General features: G+C 34.0%; 1 protein-coding gene across 1 annotated transcript; it reads right to left on the bottom strand.

The window, feature by feature from the left end:
* Positions 1-14,795: 14,795 nt before the first annotated feature.
* Positions 14,796-15,701, bottom strand: LOC100464123 (olfactory receptor 2L8). The gene has a single exon (XM_011217583.2). It carries the CDS (start codon positions 15,699-15,701, stop codon positions 14,796-14,798), a length of 906 nt encoding a protein of 301 aa, XP_011215885.1.
* Between the last annotated feature and the right edge of the window lie 3,732 nt (positions 15,702-19,433).

The following is a 19,433-nucleotide window of genomic DNA, read 5'->3' as shown; positions in this document are numbered from 1 at the left end:
ATATATATATATATATATGATGTCTTTCAGTTTTAAAAAGGAAGGGAATTAGGAAATTCTGCTGTATGCTTCAACATAGAAAAAGTTTGCAGATATTATGGTAAGTAAAATAAAGCAATCGTAACAAGCCATATGCATGATTCCACAGATACAAGATACCCAAAGTAATCAAACTCCTAGAGATGGAAGTGGAATGGGGACTTCCAGGGGCTGGGATGAGGGAGAAATGGGGGAGTTAATACTTAATGGGTATAGAGTTAAAATTGGGTAAGATGAAAAGTTTCTGGGGTGCTGATGGTAATGAGAATTTCAGTAATGTCATTGGATGATACTATATTATACTATATTATGTAGGATAAAAAGCAAGTAGGAAGCTCCATTAAGATTACCATGGATGCCATATAAGCAATCTACATTCACGGAAACAATAATAAACAAGTAGAAAATATGACTGTCCTCCACAATTTTATTGAGGATGTGAACCCTTAAATGTTAGGTTTATTCTTTAAATATAACCTACCCAAAGCACATAAATGAGCTCCAAAAACAGATACATTTTCAATTTTGCATTCTACAACTTCTACTGAAGCATGTGTACAGTGTGTAGCTACTCACTCAGCCTCAAACTCCATTTCAAATCATCTATATCTTAATCAGCTCTTTCATAGATTACATATTTCCTAAACTGATGTGCTTATCTTCTGAGTAATTTCAATCCAAACAGTAACCAGCACTACCAAAAGATTCTATTAAATCAACACCTATATGATCACATCATGCTGTTGCATAAAAACATCTTTACCTCTGAAGAATATAATTCATGCTACCTATGTTGTTTAAAGCATTCTTGACTAGAATGCAATCTTCCCCATCACCAGAAGATTCATCACAAGCTATGGAAAAATTAACCCTTCATTCTTTAATGAACATTGTTTATTCTTCAACTTGTATTTTTTTTCTGTAAATGTCTTGGTTCAATTATCACCAAAAAATTACTGTCATATTTGAAGTACCGTTCTAATTTATATAAACATTTCTTATATATTTTATCATAGATTATTATAATTATTATCAATTATATTCCAGAATAAGGTATTTAAATATAATATAGGGTAGGCTCATGTAGTATTCATAATAAATCGAGAGCATAGGTCGCAGACAATATTAGCAGCAGTCTTTATTATCAATTTTACTATGTTTCAATATTATTTCATAATCATTCACAATCATACCAATTCTCATAATTGTATAATAACACACTTCATGTTTAGGAAGAGCTTCATGTGTTAAAAAAGATAAGTGTTCAAGCAGACTATTATTATTTTTTTTTTACTTTTAAGGATATATACTCTAATACAAATTATTTATACAGTGTTTAAACCTACCTCAGTCAAAAAAGTGGAGTTCCCTTGTTAATGGGATGTCCAAATGTATTTATTGCTTACTATACACAAAAATACTAAATTATGAGTAAAGTTCTCTTATGTACTTGCTGAGGAGTCTCATTTCTTGTATGACTATTAAAAATAGGAAAACAATTAAGATTGCTGGAATACCTTGCATTATCTCTGCACTTTCACAAATGCACAGGATTTGTTAGCTGACGCTGGTTCAATCATCATCCTGTGAACAAAGACATTTTGTGACTAAACATTCTTGAATATTTTCCAAGCAAGTGTACATAGATTACTATGTACATTTCTATACTTGATATTTTAGATACCTCCAAGAAATGCAGCAGCAACAATGATTCTAAGCCTTCTTTACATGGAGATTTAATCTATTTATTTTGTTTGTTTCTTTTGTATTCACTTGGGAATGTCCACCGAGACTTGAACAACATAGGTTAAGTTAACCAAAAGCCCAGGATGGATCTAAGCCCAATGGGAAAGAAATTCAAATAATTTCTTCATATATTTTCACAGGTATGTTAAGGGTCAGTCAATTTAATGGGGAAAGAAACAAATATATTTATTCAAATTACTCCTATATTACTGTGTCTCTAAAGCTTAATGGATCGTGTATTTTATTTATTTTTGTTCAGTAAATGCACAATAATGAGGTGTTTGCATATATATTGTAATTTATTTCCCAATTTTGGTTTTACTGGCCATGAAATTTAATAATTAATGGGAGTGCATTTGTAGTGATGAGCTGTAGGTGTTGCATGTAAATGTTGAATCATTAATTCAAAACCTGAAACTATTATCACACTGTGTGTTAATTAATTAGAATTTAAATGAAAACATTAAAAAAAGAAAATAAATATGGGATGTTGTCCATATATACAATAGAATATTACTCAGCTATCAAAAAGAATGATTTCTCAACATTTGCTGCAACATGGATGGCACTGGAGGAGGTAATGCTAAGTGAAATAAGTCAAAGCAGAGAAAGACAATTATCATATGGTTTCTCTCATCTATGGAACATAAGAACTAGGAAGATCGATAGGAGAAGAAAGGGATAAAGAAAGGGGGGTAATCAGAAGGGGGAATGAAGCATGAGAGACTATGGACTCTGAGAAAACCATGGGCTTCAGAGGGGAGAGGGTGGGGGAATGGGATAGACTGGTGATGGGTAGTGAGGAGGGCACGTATTGCATGGTGCACTGGGTGTTATACACAACTAATAAATCATCAAACTTCACATCAAAATCCAGGGATGTAGTGTATGGTCACTAACATAACATACGAAACATATTATAAAAAATAAATAAAAACAAACAAAAATAAATAAATAAATAAATAAATAATCTGTACTGCCTAAAAATACTCACTACAGACCGAAAAGCACTTTCAGATTAAAACTGAAGGATGCCTTTTATCCCTTTTTGTTATCTGATTGCTGTTGCAAGGACTTCTAGTACTATGTTGAAAAAAAATGGCGAAAGTGGGCATCCTTGTCCTCTTCTTGATCTTAAGGGAAAGGCTTCCAGCTTTCCCCATTGAGAATTAAACTTGTTGTGGGCTTTTCATAGATGGTTTTTATGAGATTGAGGAATGTACCCTCTCTCCCAACACTCTGAAGGGTTTTAATCAGGAAAGGATGCTGTATTTTGTCAAATGCTTTTTCTGCATCAATTGAGAGAATCATATAATTTTTGGCTTTTTCCTTCTGGATAAAATTTATGACACTGATAGTTTTGTGAATGTTGAACCACCCTTGCATCCCAGGCATGAATCCCACCTGGTCATGATGGATAATCCTTTGAATGTACTGTTGGATTCTATTACCAGGATCTTGTTGAGAATTTTGGTGTCCACATTAATTAGGGAAATCGGTCTATAATTCTCCTTTTTGATGGGGTCTTTGCCTGGTTTGGGAATCAAGGTACTATTGGCCTTATAGAATGAGTTTGATAGCTTTCCTTCTGTTTCTATTTGTTGAAACAGCTTTAGGAGAATAGGTATTATTTCTTCTTTGAATGTTTGGTAGAATTCCCCAGGAAAACCATCCGGTCCTGGAGTTTTGTTTTTTGGAAGTTTTTTTTTTTTTTATCACTGTTTCAATCTCTTGATAATTAATTGGCCTGTTTAAAAAATCAATTTCTTTCTGATTCAGTCTTACTAGTTTATAGGTTTCCAGGAAATCCTCCATCTCTTCCAGATTGCTTAATTTATTAGCATAAAGCTGTTGATGAATGTTTCTAATAATCCTTCCAAGTTCATTGCTATTGGTTGTGACCTCTCCCTTTTCATTCATAATTTTATTCATTTGGGTCCTTTCTCTATTCTTTTGGATAGGTCTTGCCAGTGGTCTGTCAATTTTATTTATTCTTTCAAAGAACCAGCTTCTAGTTCTGTTGATCTGCTCTACTGTACTCCTGGTTTCTAATTCATTGATATCTGCTCTAATCTTGATAAACTGCTTTCTCATGCATGGATTATGCCTGTATCCAAATCGGGAAAGAAGAAGTCAAACTGTCTCTCTTCGCAGATGATATGATACTCTATATGGAAAACCCAAAAGAATCCACTCTCAAACTATTAGAAGTTATAGAGCAATTCAGTAATGTGGCGGGATACAAAATCGATGCTCAGAGGTCAGTTGCATTGCTACACACGAATAATGAGACTGAAGAAAGAGAAATTAGGGAATCCATCACATTTACAATAGCAACAAAAACCATACGTTACCTTGGAATTAACTTAACCAGAGACGTAAAGGATCTATATTCTAGAAACTACAAATCACTCTTGAAAGATATTGAAGAAGACACAAAAAGATGGAAAAATATTCCATACTCATGGATCAGAAGAAATAACATAGTTAAAATATCCATGCTACCCAGAGCAATCTACACTTCCAATCCTATCCAGGTCAAAATACCAATGACATTTTTCAAAGAGCTTGAACAAAGAGCCCTTAAATTTGTTTGGAACAAGAAAGGGCCCCGAATTGCCAAGGAATTGTTGAAAAGGAAAAACAAAGCTGGGGGATCACAGTGACAGATTTCAAGTGTACTACAAAGCTGTGGTCACAAAGACAGCATGGTAAAGGCACAAAAACAAGACACATAGACCAATGGAACAGACTAGAGAACCCAGAAATTGACCCTCAGCTCTTTGGGCAACTAATCTTTGACAAACCGGGGAAAAACATCCAGTGGAAAAAGACTGTCACTTCAATAAATGGTGCTTGGAAAATTGGACAGCTACATGCAAAAGAATGAAACTTGACCACTCTATCACACCATACACAAAGATAAACTCCAAATGGATGAAAGACCTCGATTTGAGACAGGAATCCATCAAAATCCTAGAGGAGAGCATAGGCAGCAACCTCTATGACACCCCCACAGCAACCTTTTTCATGACACATCTCCAAAGGCAAGAGAAACAAAAGATAAAATGAACTTGTGGGACTTCATCAAGATAAAAAGCTTCTGCACAGTCAAGGAAACAGTCAAAAAAACTAAGAGCAGCCCACGGAATGGGAGAATATATTTGCAAATGATACTACAGGTAAAAGACTGTTATCCAAGATCTACAAAGAACTTCTCAAACTCAATACAGGAGAAACAAATAAACAAATCATAAAATGGGCAGAAGATATGAACAGACACTTTTCCAATGAAGACATACAAATGGCAAACAGACACATGAAAAAATGTTCAAAATCATTAGCCATCAGGGAAATTCAAATCAAAACCACTCTAAGATACCACCTTATGCCTGTTAGAATGGCAAAAATTGACAAGGCAAGAAACACCAATTGTTGGATAGGATGTGGAGAAAAGGGATTCCCTCCTACATTGTTGGTGGGAATGCAAGTTGGTACAGCCACCCTGGAAAACAGTGTGGAGGTCCCTTAAAAAGTTAAAAATTGAGCTACCCTATGACCCAGCCATTGCACTACTGGTTGCTTACCCCAAAGATACAGTCATAGTGAAGAGAACTGCCATATGCAACCCAATGTTCATAGCAGCATTGTCCACAACAGCTAAATCGTGGAAGGAGCTGAGATGCCCTTCAACAGATGACTGGATTAAGAAGTTGTGGTCCATATATACAATGCAATATTACTCAACTATCAAAAGGAAAGGTTTCTCAACATTTGATGCAACATGGACAGCACTGGATGAGATAGTATAAGTGAAATAAGTTAAGCAGAGAAAGACAATTTTCATATGGTTTCTCTCATCTATGGAACATAAGAACTAGGAAAATAGGTAGGGGAAGAAAGGGATAAAAAAGGGGGGGTAAACAGAACGGGGAAATGAAGCATGAGAGACTATGGACTCTGAGAAACAAACTGTGGGCTTCAGTGGGGAGGGCGGTGGGGGAATGGGAGAGTCTGGTGATGGGTAGCAAGGCAGGCATGTATTGCATGGTGCACTGGGTGTTATATGCAACAAATGAATCATGAACTTACTTCAAATAACTGGTATGTACTGTATGGTGACTAACATAATATAACAAAAAAAATTTTTAAAAATTGAAGGATGGACTCTATAATTTTTTTTGAGCGTTGATTTTGTAAGTTTTTCATCAATTTTGGATACTAGCCATTTATCTTATAAGACATTCACAAATATCTTTTCCCATTCTGTAAGTTGTCTTTTGGTTTTGTCAACTGTTTCCTTTTCTGTCAAAAGCTTTTTATGTTGTGTCTAGCAAGAAGTTGCTGCGGCCAGGTTAAAAAAAAAAAAAAAAGTTGCCGCCTATGTTCTCCTCTAGGATTTTGATGGATTCCTGCCTCACATTTACATCTCATCCATCTTGAGTTTATTTTGTGTATGGTGTAAGAAAATACCGAATAAGACATACAAATGGCCAAGAGACACATGAAAAAAAAAAAGTTCAATATTACTCGGCCTCAGGGAAATACAAACCAAAACCAGAGTGAGATACCACCTCACCCCAGTCAGAATGGATACAATTAACAAATCAGGAACCAACAAATGTTGGTAAGGATGCGGAGAAAGAACCCTCTTACGCTGCTTGTGGGAATGCAAGCTCACATAGCCACTCCTGAAAACATCATGGAAGTTACTCAGAGGTTAAAAATAGAACTACCCTATGACCCAGCAATTGCACTACTAAGTAATTACCCAAAGGATACAAATGTATCAATCCCAATGGGTACCAGCACCCCAACGTTTATAGCAGTAATGTCCACAATAGCCAAACTATGGGAAGATCCCAGATGTCCATTGACAGATGAATGTATAAAGAAGAGGTGGTACATATATAAAATGGAATATACTCAGCCATCAAAAAAAAAAAAAGAAATCTTACCATTTGCAATGACATGGATGGAACTAAAAGGTATTATGCTAATTAAAATAAGTCAGTCAGAGAAAGATATTTATCATTTGATTTCACTCATATGTGGAATTTAAGAAACAAAACAGAATCATAGGGGAAGGGAAGGAAAAATAATATAGGATGAAATCAGTGAGGAAGACAAACCATAAGAGACTCTTGACTATAAGAAGCAAACAGGGCTTCTAGATGGGAGGTAGGTGGGGGATGGCATAACTGGGTGATGGGTATTAAGGAGGACACATGATGTAATGAGCACTGGGTGTTTTATACAACTGATGAATCACTGAACTGTACCTCTGAAGCTGACAATACTATATGTTAATATTATATGTTAATTGAATTAAAATAAAATTAAATATAAAAAAAGGGAAAGGGTAGACAAAGATATTCCATGAAAATGGAAATATTAAAAAAACTGCACAAAACTTAAGTAACAATGTCTATAAGACAATAGAAACTATAAAACAAAGACTGTGACAAGAGATAAGGAGGATATTACACAATGATAAAGGAATCAATCCAACAAGAGGATATAACAATTATAAACATCTATGTACCCAATATTCATGTACCTAAATACATAAACCAAATAAATGTACCTAAATACATAAAGCAAATATTAATGGGCATTATGGGAAAAATTAGTAGTAATATAATAATTGTGGAAAACTTTATACCCCACTTACATCAATGGATGGATTATCTGAGCTGAAATTAAATAAGGAAAATGTATTTGAAAAAGAAAAAAAATATTAACTGAGATTGACTTAACAGATGTATATAGAACATTCCATCCAGAAATAACAGAATACACATTTTTTCAAGTGCACATGAAGCATACTCCAGGACAGAGTACATATGCCAGGACAGATTACAGATTTCAGGGATTCAAGAAAGTAATGGTTCTATAGCCACAAATCAATCATATGGCACAACATAGTAGGAAAGAATGAAAAATCAGTCAGCTCAATAGATGCAGAAAAAGCATTTGACAAAATTCAACATCCATTTATAATAATTATCAACAAAAAGAGTTTAGAGAAAATACACCTCAACATAATAAAATACATACAATAAACTCACAGCTAACATCATACTCAATGGTGAAAAATTGAGAGATTTTTTCCCCCTAAGATCAAGAAGAACAGGACAAGGATGTCCCACTTTTACTGAACATAATACTAGAAGTCTTAGCTATAGCAGACAAGAAAAAAAAAGCATATATTTACCTATATGCTTATATTGGTTTGTTTTGGCCTTGTAATTGATTTCTAATTTTATGTCATTTTAATTAAGTAAAAAGGAAAAAATTCACTATTTGCAGATGACATGATGCTATATAAAAAAAAACCTAAAAACTATACCAAAATCTATTAGATGAAATATATGAATTACTAAAATTCAACACCCAAAAAACAAATCATCCAATTAAAAAATGAGCAGAAGACACTAAAGACATTTTTCCAAAGACATACTGATGGCTAAAAGACAGAAAAGATTCTCAACATCATTTGTCATCAGTGATATTCAAACCAGAAGCCTAATGAGATACCACCTTAACACCTCTCAGAATGGCAATCTTCAAAAAGACAAGAGATAACTGGTATTGTTGAAAATTGGAAGAAGTAGAACTGGAAGGAGTAGAAATTTTGTTCACTTCTGGTGTGTAGATAAGTTGGTACAGTTATTGTGGAAAAATATGGAGTTTCCTCAAAAAATTAAAAATAGAAATACCATATGATGTAGTAAATCCGCTCTGGGGTATTTACCCAAAGAAAACAAAACCACTAATTCAAAAAAAAATATGTACACCCTTCTGTTTATTGCAGCATTATTTACAATGCCAAGATTGATGTAACCCAAGTGTCCATCAATAGGTAAATGGACAAAGAAGATATGGTATGAAGATACAATGGGATATTACTTAGCCATAAAAAGGATGACATTTTGCCATCTGTGATAATATGAATGTGCCTAAAGGTTACTGTGCTAATAAGTGAAATGTCAGACAGAAAAAGAAAAATACCATAAAATTTCACTCATATTTGGGATCTAAAAATGAAACAAACAAAGCACAAATAAGCCCACAAATACAGAGAAAACCTGATTGGTGCTGGAAAGAAGGGGAGTGTATAATGGGTAAAAAGGAAGGAAGAGGAGTGAGAGATACTGATTTTTAATTATAGAATAAGACAGTTATGAAAGGTACAGTATAGGGAATAGAGTTAATGGTATTGTAATGACATTGTATGTTGACAGATGATAGCTACACTTGTGGTGAGAATAACATAACATACAGATTTGTGAAATCACTATGTTGCATATCTGAAACTATTTGTAACATTGTGTGTCAAATACAGTTCAATACAAATATAATAATAATAATGGAAAGAAGAAAAATAAACCCAATTCTGTGCCCCAAAAATGCAAGATTAGGGTGATAAACATTTTCATAAAAATATTTTGAAATGTATAAAATTATAAAAGAAAATATTTTCATATTAACTTACTAGGATATTAATGTATTTCTAGCTTTTATAAATTGGCATACATGTAGTGGGACATGTTTTATTAATAAATCAGGAGTCAACATAGAAAGGGTTTCCGCTTTCCACATATTTTCATCCAACTTGCATGCAATCACATTAAAAATCCTAAAATATTTGGAGGACATTTTTAGAATTACTTTTTTTTCTAATAATTATGTGTAAAAGCAATGACTAAGCATAACAAAGGCATGCTTCCAGGTGCAATTGTTTTGAATGCAGAATCAATATTCATTAAACAAGATCTGGATATATGAAGAAAAAGAGCAACTCAATGATGGTTAACAGGTAATGATCCATATATATACCAAATCATGTTGTGTTAAATCTTAAATATGTGCAATTTATATCTCTCAATTATATCTCAATAAAGCAGGGCTGGGGATAAACATAGGCATGTCTAAATGACCTAGAGCTTCCACTTCTGCATTCCTTCCAAAGAAATTCTTCCAGATGGTTTACAGAAGACATGTTCAAAAATATTGATAGCAGTAGCATTTGTAATAGTGAAATGCTACAATATTCACATATTCTCATTAACAAAATTTTGTAAGTAGATGATAGTTACAAAACAGGGTATTTGGTAGCATTGTGAATTAATGATCTACAAATACACAAAAATAAAGAATAAACTTAACAGCAGTAACGTGAAGGAAAGAAGCTAGACTCAGAAAATGGCCTATTCTAAAACTAAAATATATGGCAAAATAAATCTATGTTATCAGAAGTGGTAATACATGCTACATTGGGCCTGATAAGAGAGTAAAAGCACAGCAGTGGCTTGTGGGGTACTGGCCATGTCTATTATGCAATCAATGTGCCAGTTGCTGTGGTTCCAATTTGTGAAAAATCTGTCAAGTGTATATCATATTTCAGTACTATTTTTAAGCATTTTTAATTCAATTAATTAACATTTAATGTATTATTAGTTTCAGATGTACAGTGTCATATAATATCCAGTGCTCATTACATCACATGCCCTCCTTCGATAGTATTTTTTAAATATTTTATTTATTTATTTGAGAGAGAGGGAGAACAAGAGAGAGATCAGGAGCACAGGAAGGGGCAGAGGAAGAGGGAGAAGTAGACTTCCCACTGAGCAGGGAGCACAGTGCCATGAGAGGCTTGGTCCCAGGACCCTGGGGTCATGGCCTTAACCAACTGAGCCACCCAGGCAACCCTCAATAGTATTTTTTAAAAGGGAAGAAACTCAAAAGCAGTCATCCCTGGGGAGATAGCAAAAAATATATATATATAACAATATTATGATAACATGTTTTATTAGTAGGTATATTGAAATTTGTGAGAACAGAGAGGAAGGATACAGCTTCCTTGTGTACTTCGTTATGTAAATGAACAAGATCTCAAACCTGAGAACAGTGAAAACTGAATTATTCCATCAAAGACCTTTATATGAGAATAATTGTGGATCATAAATACAGGCAATTGTATACTTGATATAACTGTGATGTTTAAACTTCTTCAGAGGACTGAATTAACTGTAATGTGAAGGTAACATAGAGATAGGTAGTAGCTGTGCTGTATTATCCTGCAGATGAAGGGATGTACCAGCTAGAGGAAATCATTGCTTATCATACTAAGGAAAGTAACATCATCAATATGTATTGTTAGATAATTCCAGAGCAATTTCAAGTCATTCCAGATTTAAAAAGAGATTGAAGAGGAATAGACCTGTGCTGGGAGAATACAGCTAACATGGTGATCTTCAGATTCCCATAATTTGTGAAGATAAATGAAAATGACTAGTTAGGATCCTCCCCAGGAAGGCACTGTTTCAGAAAATTTGAAAGATGCCTTTTTGAAGACAAAGACAAAGCCTTTTGTGCACTGTTGCCACCACATTATCTTTATTATTGAATTGTAGAGTTGGCCTCTCTACACAGCTCTTGGTCACATTATATCATCAAGCCCTTAAAGGCATCAATGTTTGTACACTAATTTCACAAACTTTATGATTGTGTCTATCTCATTCTCTCTCTCTCTCCTCTTTGTCTCTCTTTTCCCATTTCCTTTCACTTTGTCTTTCCAAAATGGTCATACGCATTTTTTTGTGGTTTAATTAGAGCACAGAGACCAAATATTTACTTTTTTTCAAAGCTCATGTCTGTTTTCCAGATATTGTACATAAACAAATTTATTACATATACCTATATCTCACACATATGGCCCCTGTAAATAGATAAAGGGTCTCTTGACTCCTTAAGTGTTGAGCAGAATGTCTACAACCCATTTATCATTATCTTTTTTCCCCCTGAACTCTCTTTTGACGTTTCTTAAGGAGCAAACATTTTAATATCTATGGTAGAACTCAAATGTTCACTTCTACATCTGACTTATAGCTATAGCCAAGACATATACCTACAGTGTACATTGATATTTTTTTTTGAAAGCTTTATTTTGGGATGGGTCACTCAAAACAAAAAAGAAGAAAAAAAAAACAAAAACAGAGAAACAAACTGAGGGCTTCAGAAGGGAGGGAGGTGGGGAAATGGGATAGACTGGTGATGGGTAGTAAGGAGGGCATGTATTGCATGGTGCACTGGGTGTTATACACAACTAATGAATCATCAAACTTTACATCTGAAACGGGATGTACTGTATGGTGACTAACATAATATAATAAAAAACATTAAAAAAATAAATCATATATGAATGGGAAAAGACAAAAACAGAAAAAAAATAGATAAAGTGCAAGACCTCTAAATGAAAATGAATGAAACAGAAATAAATTAATGGAGTTTTCAGGGGACTCCATCAGATAGCCTGAGACTCAAATGGCACCCAGAACAGGCAATGGTAGTATCCACGCAGGATTCATTCTCAGGTTCTTGTTGGACATATTTTTTTTAGGGTTGTATGGTTTTCAGACATGATTTACTTCCATGTTTAAAGATTCTATAGGCCTTGCAAACATTTTTAATATTACTTTAGTTAAAATTGGACTAAATAAATACATGTATATTCCCAGTTAGGAACTTCAGCTGATAATATAAATTCTAAATCCTGTTCTGATTCATTTGGGAAATCTTGCTAGAAAATACTCCAATAAAGAGAGGATGAGGACTGGGTGCCTGGATGGCTAAATAGGTTAAACAGTCCACTCTTGATTTTGGCTCAGGTCATGATCTCAGATCTCTGGGATCAAGCCTTATGTGGGGCTCTGTGCTCAGCAGGGAGTCTCTCTCTCACTCCTGCTGCCCCTCCCACATGTGTGCTCTCACTTTCAGATAAATAAATAAATAAATAAATAAATAAATAAATAAATAAATAATAAATCTTAAAAACTAAAAGAGAGAGAGAGAGGGAGGATAAGAATCTAGAGTAAGGCAGTGATTCAGTGATTGAACGAAAGAGATTATAAAATACTCAAGAGGAAAAAAATTTGATAAAATTGAATGATTGATTAGTTCATTGCACTGAAAGTACAAAATCCTTATATTCACTTGAGATTGCCTTATTGGCTCACCATTTTGTCTGAAATGTTTCTGTGTGTCTCTCACAATAAATGAAATGCTTGGTAGGTANTAAATCTTAAAAACTAAAAGAGAGAGAGAGAGGGAGGATAAGAATCTAGAGTAAGGCAGTGATTCAGTGATTGAACGAAAGAGATTATAAAATACTCAAGAGGAAAAAAATTTGATAAAATTGAATGATTGATTAGTTCATTGCACTGAAAGTACAAAATCCTTATATTCACTTGAGATTGCCTTATTGGCTCACCATTTTGTCTGAAATGTTTCTGTGTGTCTCTCACAATAAATGAAATGCTTGTGGATCATTTGTTTTTATCTTCTTAATTTTTCTTTTACATTTTTTCAGATTTCTTCAAATTTCAGAGTCCTGTAGTTAAATGAGATGAGTTAAGTTTTCCAACAAGAAGCAACTATTATGTTTTCCCACACTAATCTGACATTATCGCTCAGTTACTTGTGTTGAAAAACTTCCACTTAATTTAAATTTGGAGAGAAGCAAGTTACAACCAAATGTCATTCTATAAGTCAAGCTTTTAATCTATAACTGCTCTATTAAATACTAAATGCTTAATTGACATAGTCATAAAATGTCCAAATTTACATGGTCTTTTTAAGTCTTTCCCATTGTTGATGGGATGCCAATCGGCAGAGTCATTATGGAAAACAGTATGGATGTTCCTCAAAAAATTAAAAATAGAACTACCATATGATCCAACACTCTCACTTCTGGGTATATATCCAAAGAAAATGAAATCACTATTTCAAAGAAGTATTTGCACTCCCATGTATATTGCAGCGTTAGTCACAATAACCAAGACATAGGAACAACCTATGTATCCATCAGTCGATGAATAGATTGACAATTGTCATAAATTTGTATGTGTTGGAGTATTATTTAGCCTTGGGGTGGAAACTTGTCACTGTTGAATCTGGCAAGCATGATTCCAAGTGATATAAGCCAGACACATAAAGACAAGTACTATGTGATCTCACTTATACGTGAGGGAAATCAATCTCTTAATAGAGACAGTACAGTTTTGTTTACCTGGGTCTGGGGTTTGGGAAAATAAGGAAATTTTACTCCATAACACAAAGTTTCAGATATGCAGGATGAAAAAGTCCCAGAGCCCTAATATAGAATAAAATGGCTATAGTTAACAGTATCATATTACATACTTGAAGTCTGCTAAGGAAATAGTTCTTAAGTGTTCTCAGGCACACACAACATATAACTAGGTCGGGTGATAGATATGTTAATTAGCTAAATTGTGGTGATGACTTCACAACATATATGTATGTCAAATTATCACATTGTGCACCATAATATACACAATTTTACTTGTCAATGTTATGTCAATATAGCTTAAAATGTATAAATTATTATGCAAATAAATAAAATATTTATTTCCAATTATGTTAGGTCCATCCTAAATTATTTGTTGTTATTAGGTACTAATTTACTAATATTGATAAAAAGAAAAAGTATTGTAGAACTGGTATGTTGAATGACACCATTAGTTTAGTCATTTTTCATTTTCTGTTTTACATATTAGTAAAACATTTTTGCCCACAAGTTAGTGGAAAATGCATTCCCTTTACATAGAGGGAAAAAAATCACAAAGAAAAACAAAAGCATGCCTTAGAACTAAATATACATATATATTATTATATTATGTATGTGTATATATATGTATATATGCATATGTGTATATATGTATAAATTATATTATATATGATTTATGTATATATATGGTATATGTATGTGTGTGTATATATACATGTATGTATATATTATATTATATATATGTATGTTATGGAAAAACTCAATTTATTCAATCCTCTATATTAATTTATGTTCTTTCACTCTAGGCATATAATATTTTTTTCATTCACAATGGTACACAGCTGAATTGACATGTAAACAAAACTTGGCAGCTAATGTACATTGTCTACATTTTCACAGATTGGATTCTCTGAATCAATCATCTCAGAGCCCTATTCACTTCCTTGTTTCTCAAGCTGTAGATGATAGGGTTCAGCATGGGGGTCAGTATGGTGTAGAAGACAGCAAGAATCTTGTCCTCTGTTGGTGATCGGAGGGATCCAGGGCGTAGATAAGTATAAACAAAGGGTGCATAGTAGAAAGTCACCACAGTGAGGTGGGTGCTGCAGGTTGAATAGGCCTTCTTCCTCCCTTCTGTTGACTGCATGCGGCAGATGGCATGGAGGACCCAGCCATAGGAACATGCAATGCCAATGAAGGGAAACACAAGGAAGAGGGTGGTGCTTACAAACACTGTGTACTCATAGACCCAGGTGTCCATGCAGGCCAGATTCACCATGGCTGGAACATCACAGAAGAAGTGGTTGATGGCTCTAGACTGGCAATAAGGGAGATGGAGAATATATGCAGTGTGAGCACAGGAGTTGATTGAGCCCATGATCCAAGATCCCATTATCATCAGCACACACACTCTTTTGCTCATACGAATGGCATAGTGGAGAGGAAAGCAAATAGCCACGTAATGATCATAGGCCATGGAAGCCAATAGTAAACTTTCTCCACCAGCTAAAGTCAAGAAGAAGAAGCTCTGAACTCCACACCCAATGAAAGAAATCGATTTGTTTCCAGAGAGATAATTGGATGCCATCTTGGGGACAATGGTGGAGATGTAGTTCAGGTCCATGAGGGAGAGCTGACTAAGTAGAAAATACATAGGTGTGTGAAGATGAGTGTCCAGGAGGATGAGAAGGATCATGGACAGGTTGCCAAAGAGAGCCATTAGGAAAATGAGAACAATGAGAATGAAGAAGAGCAGTCCAATTCTTGATGGTGGGAATAACCCCAATAAGATGAAATCAGTAGAAGTTTGATTGTAATTTTCCATGGGGCATTACATCAGTTTTTATTTTTCCAGAAAAAGACACAGCAGTAAATTAATAAAAACCAGAATGCTATTTTCATCTCATTATTTTAGTCACATTGCAATTTATTAATTGAACATTGCAGGTTCTAAATGAAGAGCAAACTTAACTACTTTGAAAAAAATCCTCATTTTTGCTTCATAGATAAAAGCTTGATGAGGCAAACATCTGTGGCCAAAATATTTTCTAAAAATCTGTGAATTTGTAAGAATATTTCTCTAATAACTTCATTCAGATACAAATATTATATTTCCTTAGGTAAATTCACATATCTTCAAAGCAAAGCTTTTAAGCTAAATGAATGGGTAGTAAATCAATGCACATGCATAAATTATAGACCCATATTAGTACATTTTTTTTACCCTTAGGGTATTTTTTCTTTTATATGTAAACTCTAATATATCTGAAACTGTAGTAGCCTATTAGATCATGTGCAGATCTATATTCCTTTTATGTGTTCTCAAAAATTTGGCACAACATCTCCCTAGATGTCAATTGTCATTATTTGCTTCTTTGTTTAAGAAATCTATAATAAATCTGTATTGTCAAATACAATTCATCTAAAGCCATTTTCTTCTGTCTCCTTACCCAACTTTTGAATGCTTGAATTAAAATAAGACACTTTCTCTGGGACTCTATGATCCAATTCCATTGTTGCTTCCATGCATGCTCAAGCTCTCCTGAAAGAAGTGTGCTCTGTCCATCTATTTCTCAATATTTCCATAACATTACACACTGTTTTATGGTATCTTTTTGCACTTATTCTTTTTTATTTAAATTCAATTAACCAAGGAATAGTACATCATTAGTTTTTGATAATATGTTCAATAATTCATTAGATGAATATATCAGTCAGTGCTCATCATAACACGTGCCCTCTTTATTCCATTTTTAATGTATTTACAACTTTTATCTCTAGATAAATGTGGAGCATAAGTACATATATTTATCACTGCTCTATCATAAAATCCAACTGACATGATAATAAAGAAATAAACACATAAATTTGAGAAAAAGTAGAGAAGACAGTGGTGTGGAGGGACAAGAGAAGAAAGAGTTCAGGACCTTTAGGGAGAAAGAAATTTAAGAAACCATTCTTGATGTAAAAGGAGAAGAAAAATGTCATCTTGAGAATCTTCTTAAAGGGAATTAATGGAGGCATTGTCCTGCAGAGGGAATACCATCAATGAGCAAGCTCTGGATACTATTAGAAGTTGTTAGATCTACAGTACAAATATCATGTATTATATAAAAGGAAGTGTCACATAACAACAAAGTGTCAGATACTTCTGGAAATTAAAAAAATAAAAATAATTAATATAATTAATTCATTAAAAGTTTCAAAAGATAATTTGGAGAAAATTGACCAGAAAGAAAGCAAGAACGGGGGGCCTGGGTTGCTCAGTTGTTAAGCATCTGCCTTCGGCTCAGGGCATGATCCTGGTGTTCTGGGATCGAGCCCCACATCAGGTTCCTCTGCTGGGAGCCTGCTTCTTCCTCTCCCACTCCCCATGCTTGTCTCTCTCGCCCTGGCTGTCTCTGTGTCAAATAAATAAATAAAATCTTAAAAAAAAAAGAAAGCAAGAACAAACCTGAAACATAAAAAAGTTTGACATTTAAGAATAGATAATTATAGAATGAATATAAGCTAATTCAACATATATAGTATATGTGTATATAGAGATATAAACTAATTCATATACATATATATAAACTAATTCAATATTTATTTATTCATTTATTATAAAAATGCATATGGCATAATAATTAAGGAGTAAATATTAACAGCAAAAGCTTTTCTCAGACAAAAGCTTTTCTCAGAACTGTTATATATGAGGTTTAATATTTAAATACAAAGCAAAGAACACAGAAGCATAAACAATAAATTATTTATTAAGGATTTTTTTGGAAAATTCTATTTTCTTGTAAAAAATTTCTTGACAATTCTTAATATCAGCCAAAAATTTATTGAACTTCTTTAGAGAAATTGTAATGATATAATTAGAGGACATATATTCAGTTGCAACCAATAAAATATTATCAGGTTTGCAACAGCATCATGTTTTTATATAAAACCAATAATTTTGAGAAAATGAAACAATGCCATCAATGCATGTCCGCAAACATAAAGTGGGATGTAACTGTGATGAGAGCATGGGAGGAGAGAAAGAGGATGAAAGTGGTGATATAGAGAAGAAACAGCACCTCATTCTCAGTGGCCTCATTTACAAGCTGCGATATGGTATTTGGGATTTTATTCCATGCTCATGGATCAGAAGAATAAACAAAGTTAAATTGTCTATGCTACTCAGGGCAATCTACACTTTCAATGCCATCCCAATCAAAATTCCAATGAAATTTTTCAAAGAACTGGAACAAACATCCCTGAAATTTGTGTGGAACCAGAAAAGGCCCCAAATCACCAAGGAATTGTTGAAAAGGAAAAACAAAGCTGGGGCCATCACGTTGCCAAATTTCAAGCTATACTACAAAGCTGTGATAACAAAGGCAGTATGGTACTGGCACAAAAACAGACACATAGACCAATGGAACAGAATAGAGAAACTCAGAAATGGACCCTCAGCTCTTTGAACAACTAAGTTTTGACAAAGCAGGAAAAGACATCCAGTGGAAAAAAAGACAGTCTCTTCAATAAGTGGTTCTGGGAAAATTGGACAGCTACATGCCAAAGAATGAAACTTGAGCACTCTCTTACACCATACACAAAGATAAACACCAAATGGATGAAAGACCTCGATGTGAGAGAGGAATCCATCAAAATCCTAGAGGAGAACATAGACAGCAACCTCTTTGACATCAGCCACAGCAAGTTTTTTCATGACACATCTCGAAAGGCAAGAGAAACAAAAGAAAAAATGAACTTGTGGGACTTCATCAAGATATAAAGATTCTGCATAGTCAAGGAAACACTCAAAAAACTAAGAGGCAGACAGCAGAATGGGAGAAGATCTTTGCAAGTGACACTACAGATAAAAGACTGGTATCCAAGATCTACAAATAACTTCTCAAAATCAATACACATGAAACAAATAATCAAATCAAAAGATAGGTAGTAAGGAGGGCATGTATTGCATGGTTCCCTGGGTGTTATATGCAACTAATGAATCATTGAACTGTACATCAAACCAGTGATGTACTGTATGGTGAATAACATAATATAATGAAAATATTATTATGAGAAAAAATGGGCAGAAGATATGAACAGACAGTTTTCCAAAGAAGACATACAAATAAACAGCTAACAGACACTTGAAAAAATGTTCAAAATCATTAGCCATCAGGGAAATTCAAATCAAAATCACACTGAGATACCACAATATGGCAGTTAAAACAGCAAAAAATTGACAAGGCAGGAAATAACAATTGTTGGAGAGGATGTGGAGAAAGGGGATCCCTCTTCTACTGTTGGTGGGAATGCAAGTTGGTACAGACACTTTGGGAAACAGTGTGGAGGTCTGTTAAAGTTAAAAACTGAACTACCCGATGATCCAGCAATTGCACTATTGGGTATTTACCCAGAGATACAGACATAGTGGAGAGAAGAGACATATGCACCCCAATGTTCATAGCAGCATTGTCCACAATAGCTAAATCATGGAAGGACCACACATTAAGAAGATGTGGTCCATATACACAATGGAATATTACTCAGCCATCAAAAAGATCTATTTCTC

Source organism: Ailuropoda melanoleuca, unplaced genomic scaffold (assembly GCF_002007445.2).
Source record: "Ailuropoda melanoleuca isolate Jingjing unplaced genomic scaffold, ASM200744v2 unplaced-scaffold7480, whole genome shotgun sequence".
NCBI lineage: Eukaryota > Metazoa > Chordata > Mammalia > Carnivora > Ursidae > Ailuropoda > Ailuropoda melanoleuca.
The sequence above is the reverse complement of the archived record's forward strand: the minus strand, read 5'-3'. Positions and strand labels throughout refer to the sequence as shown.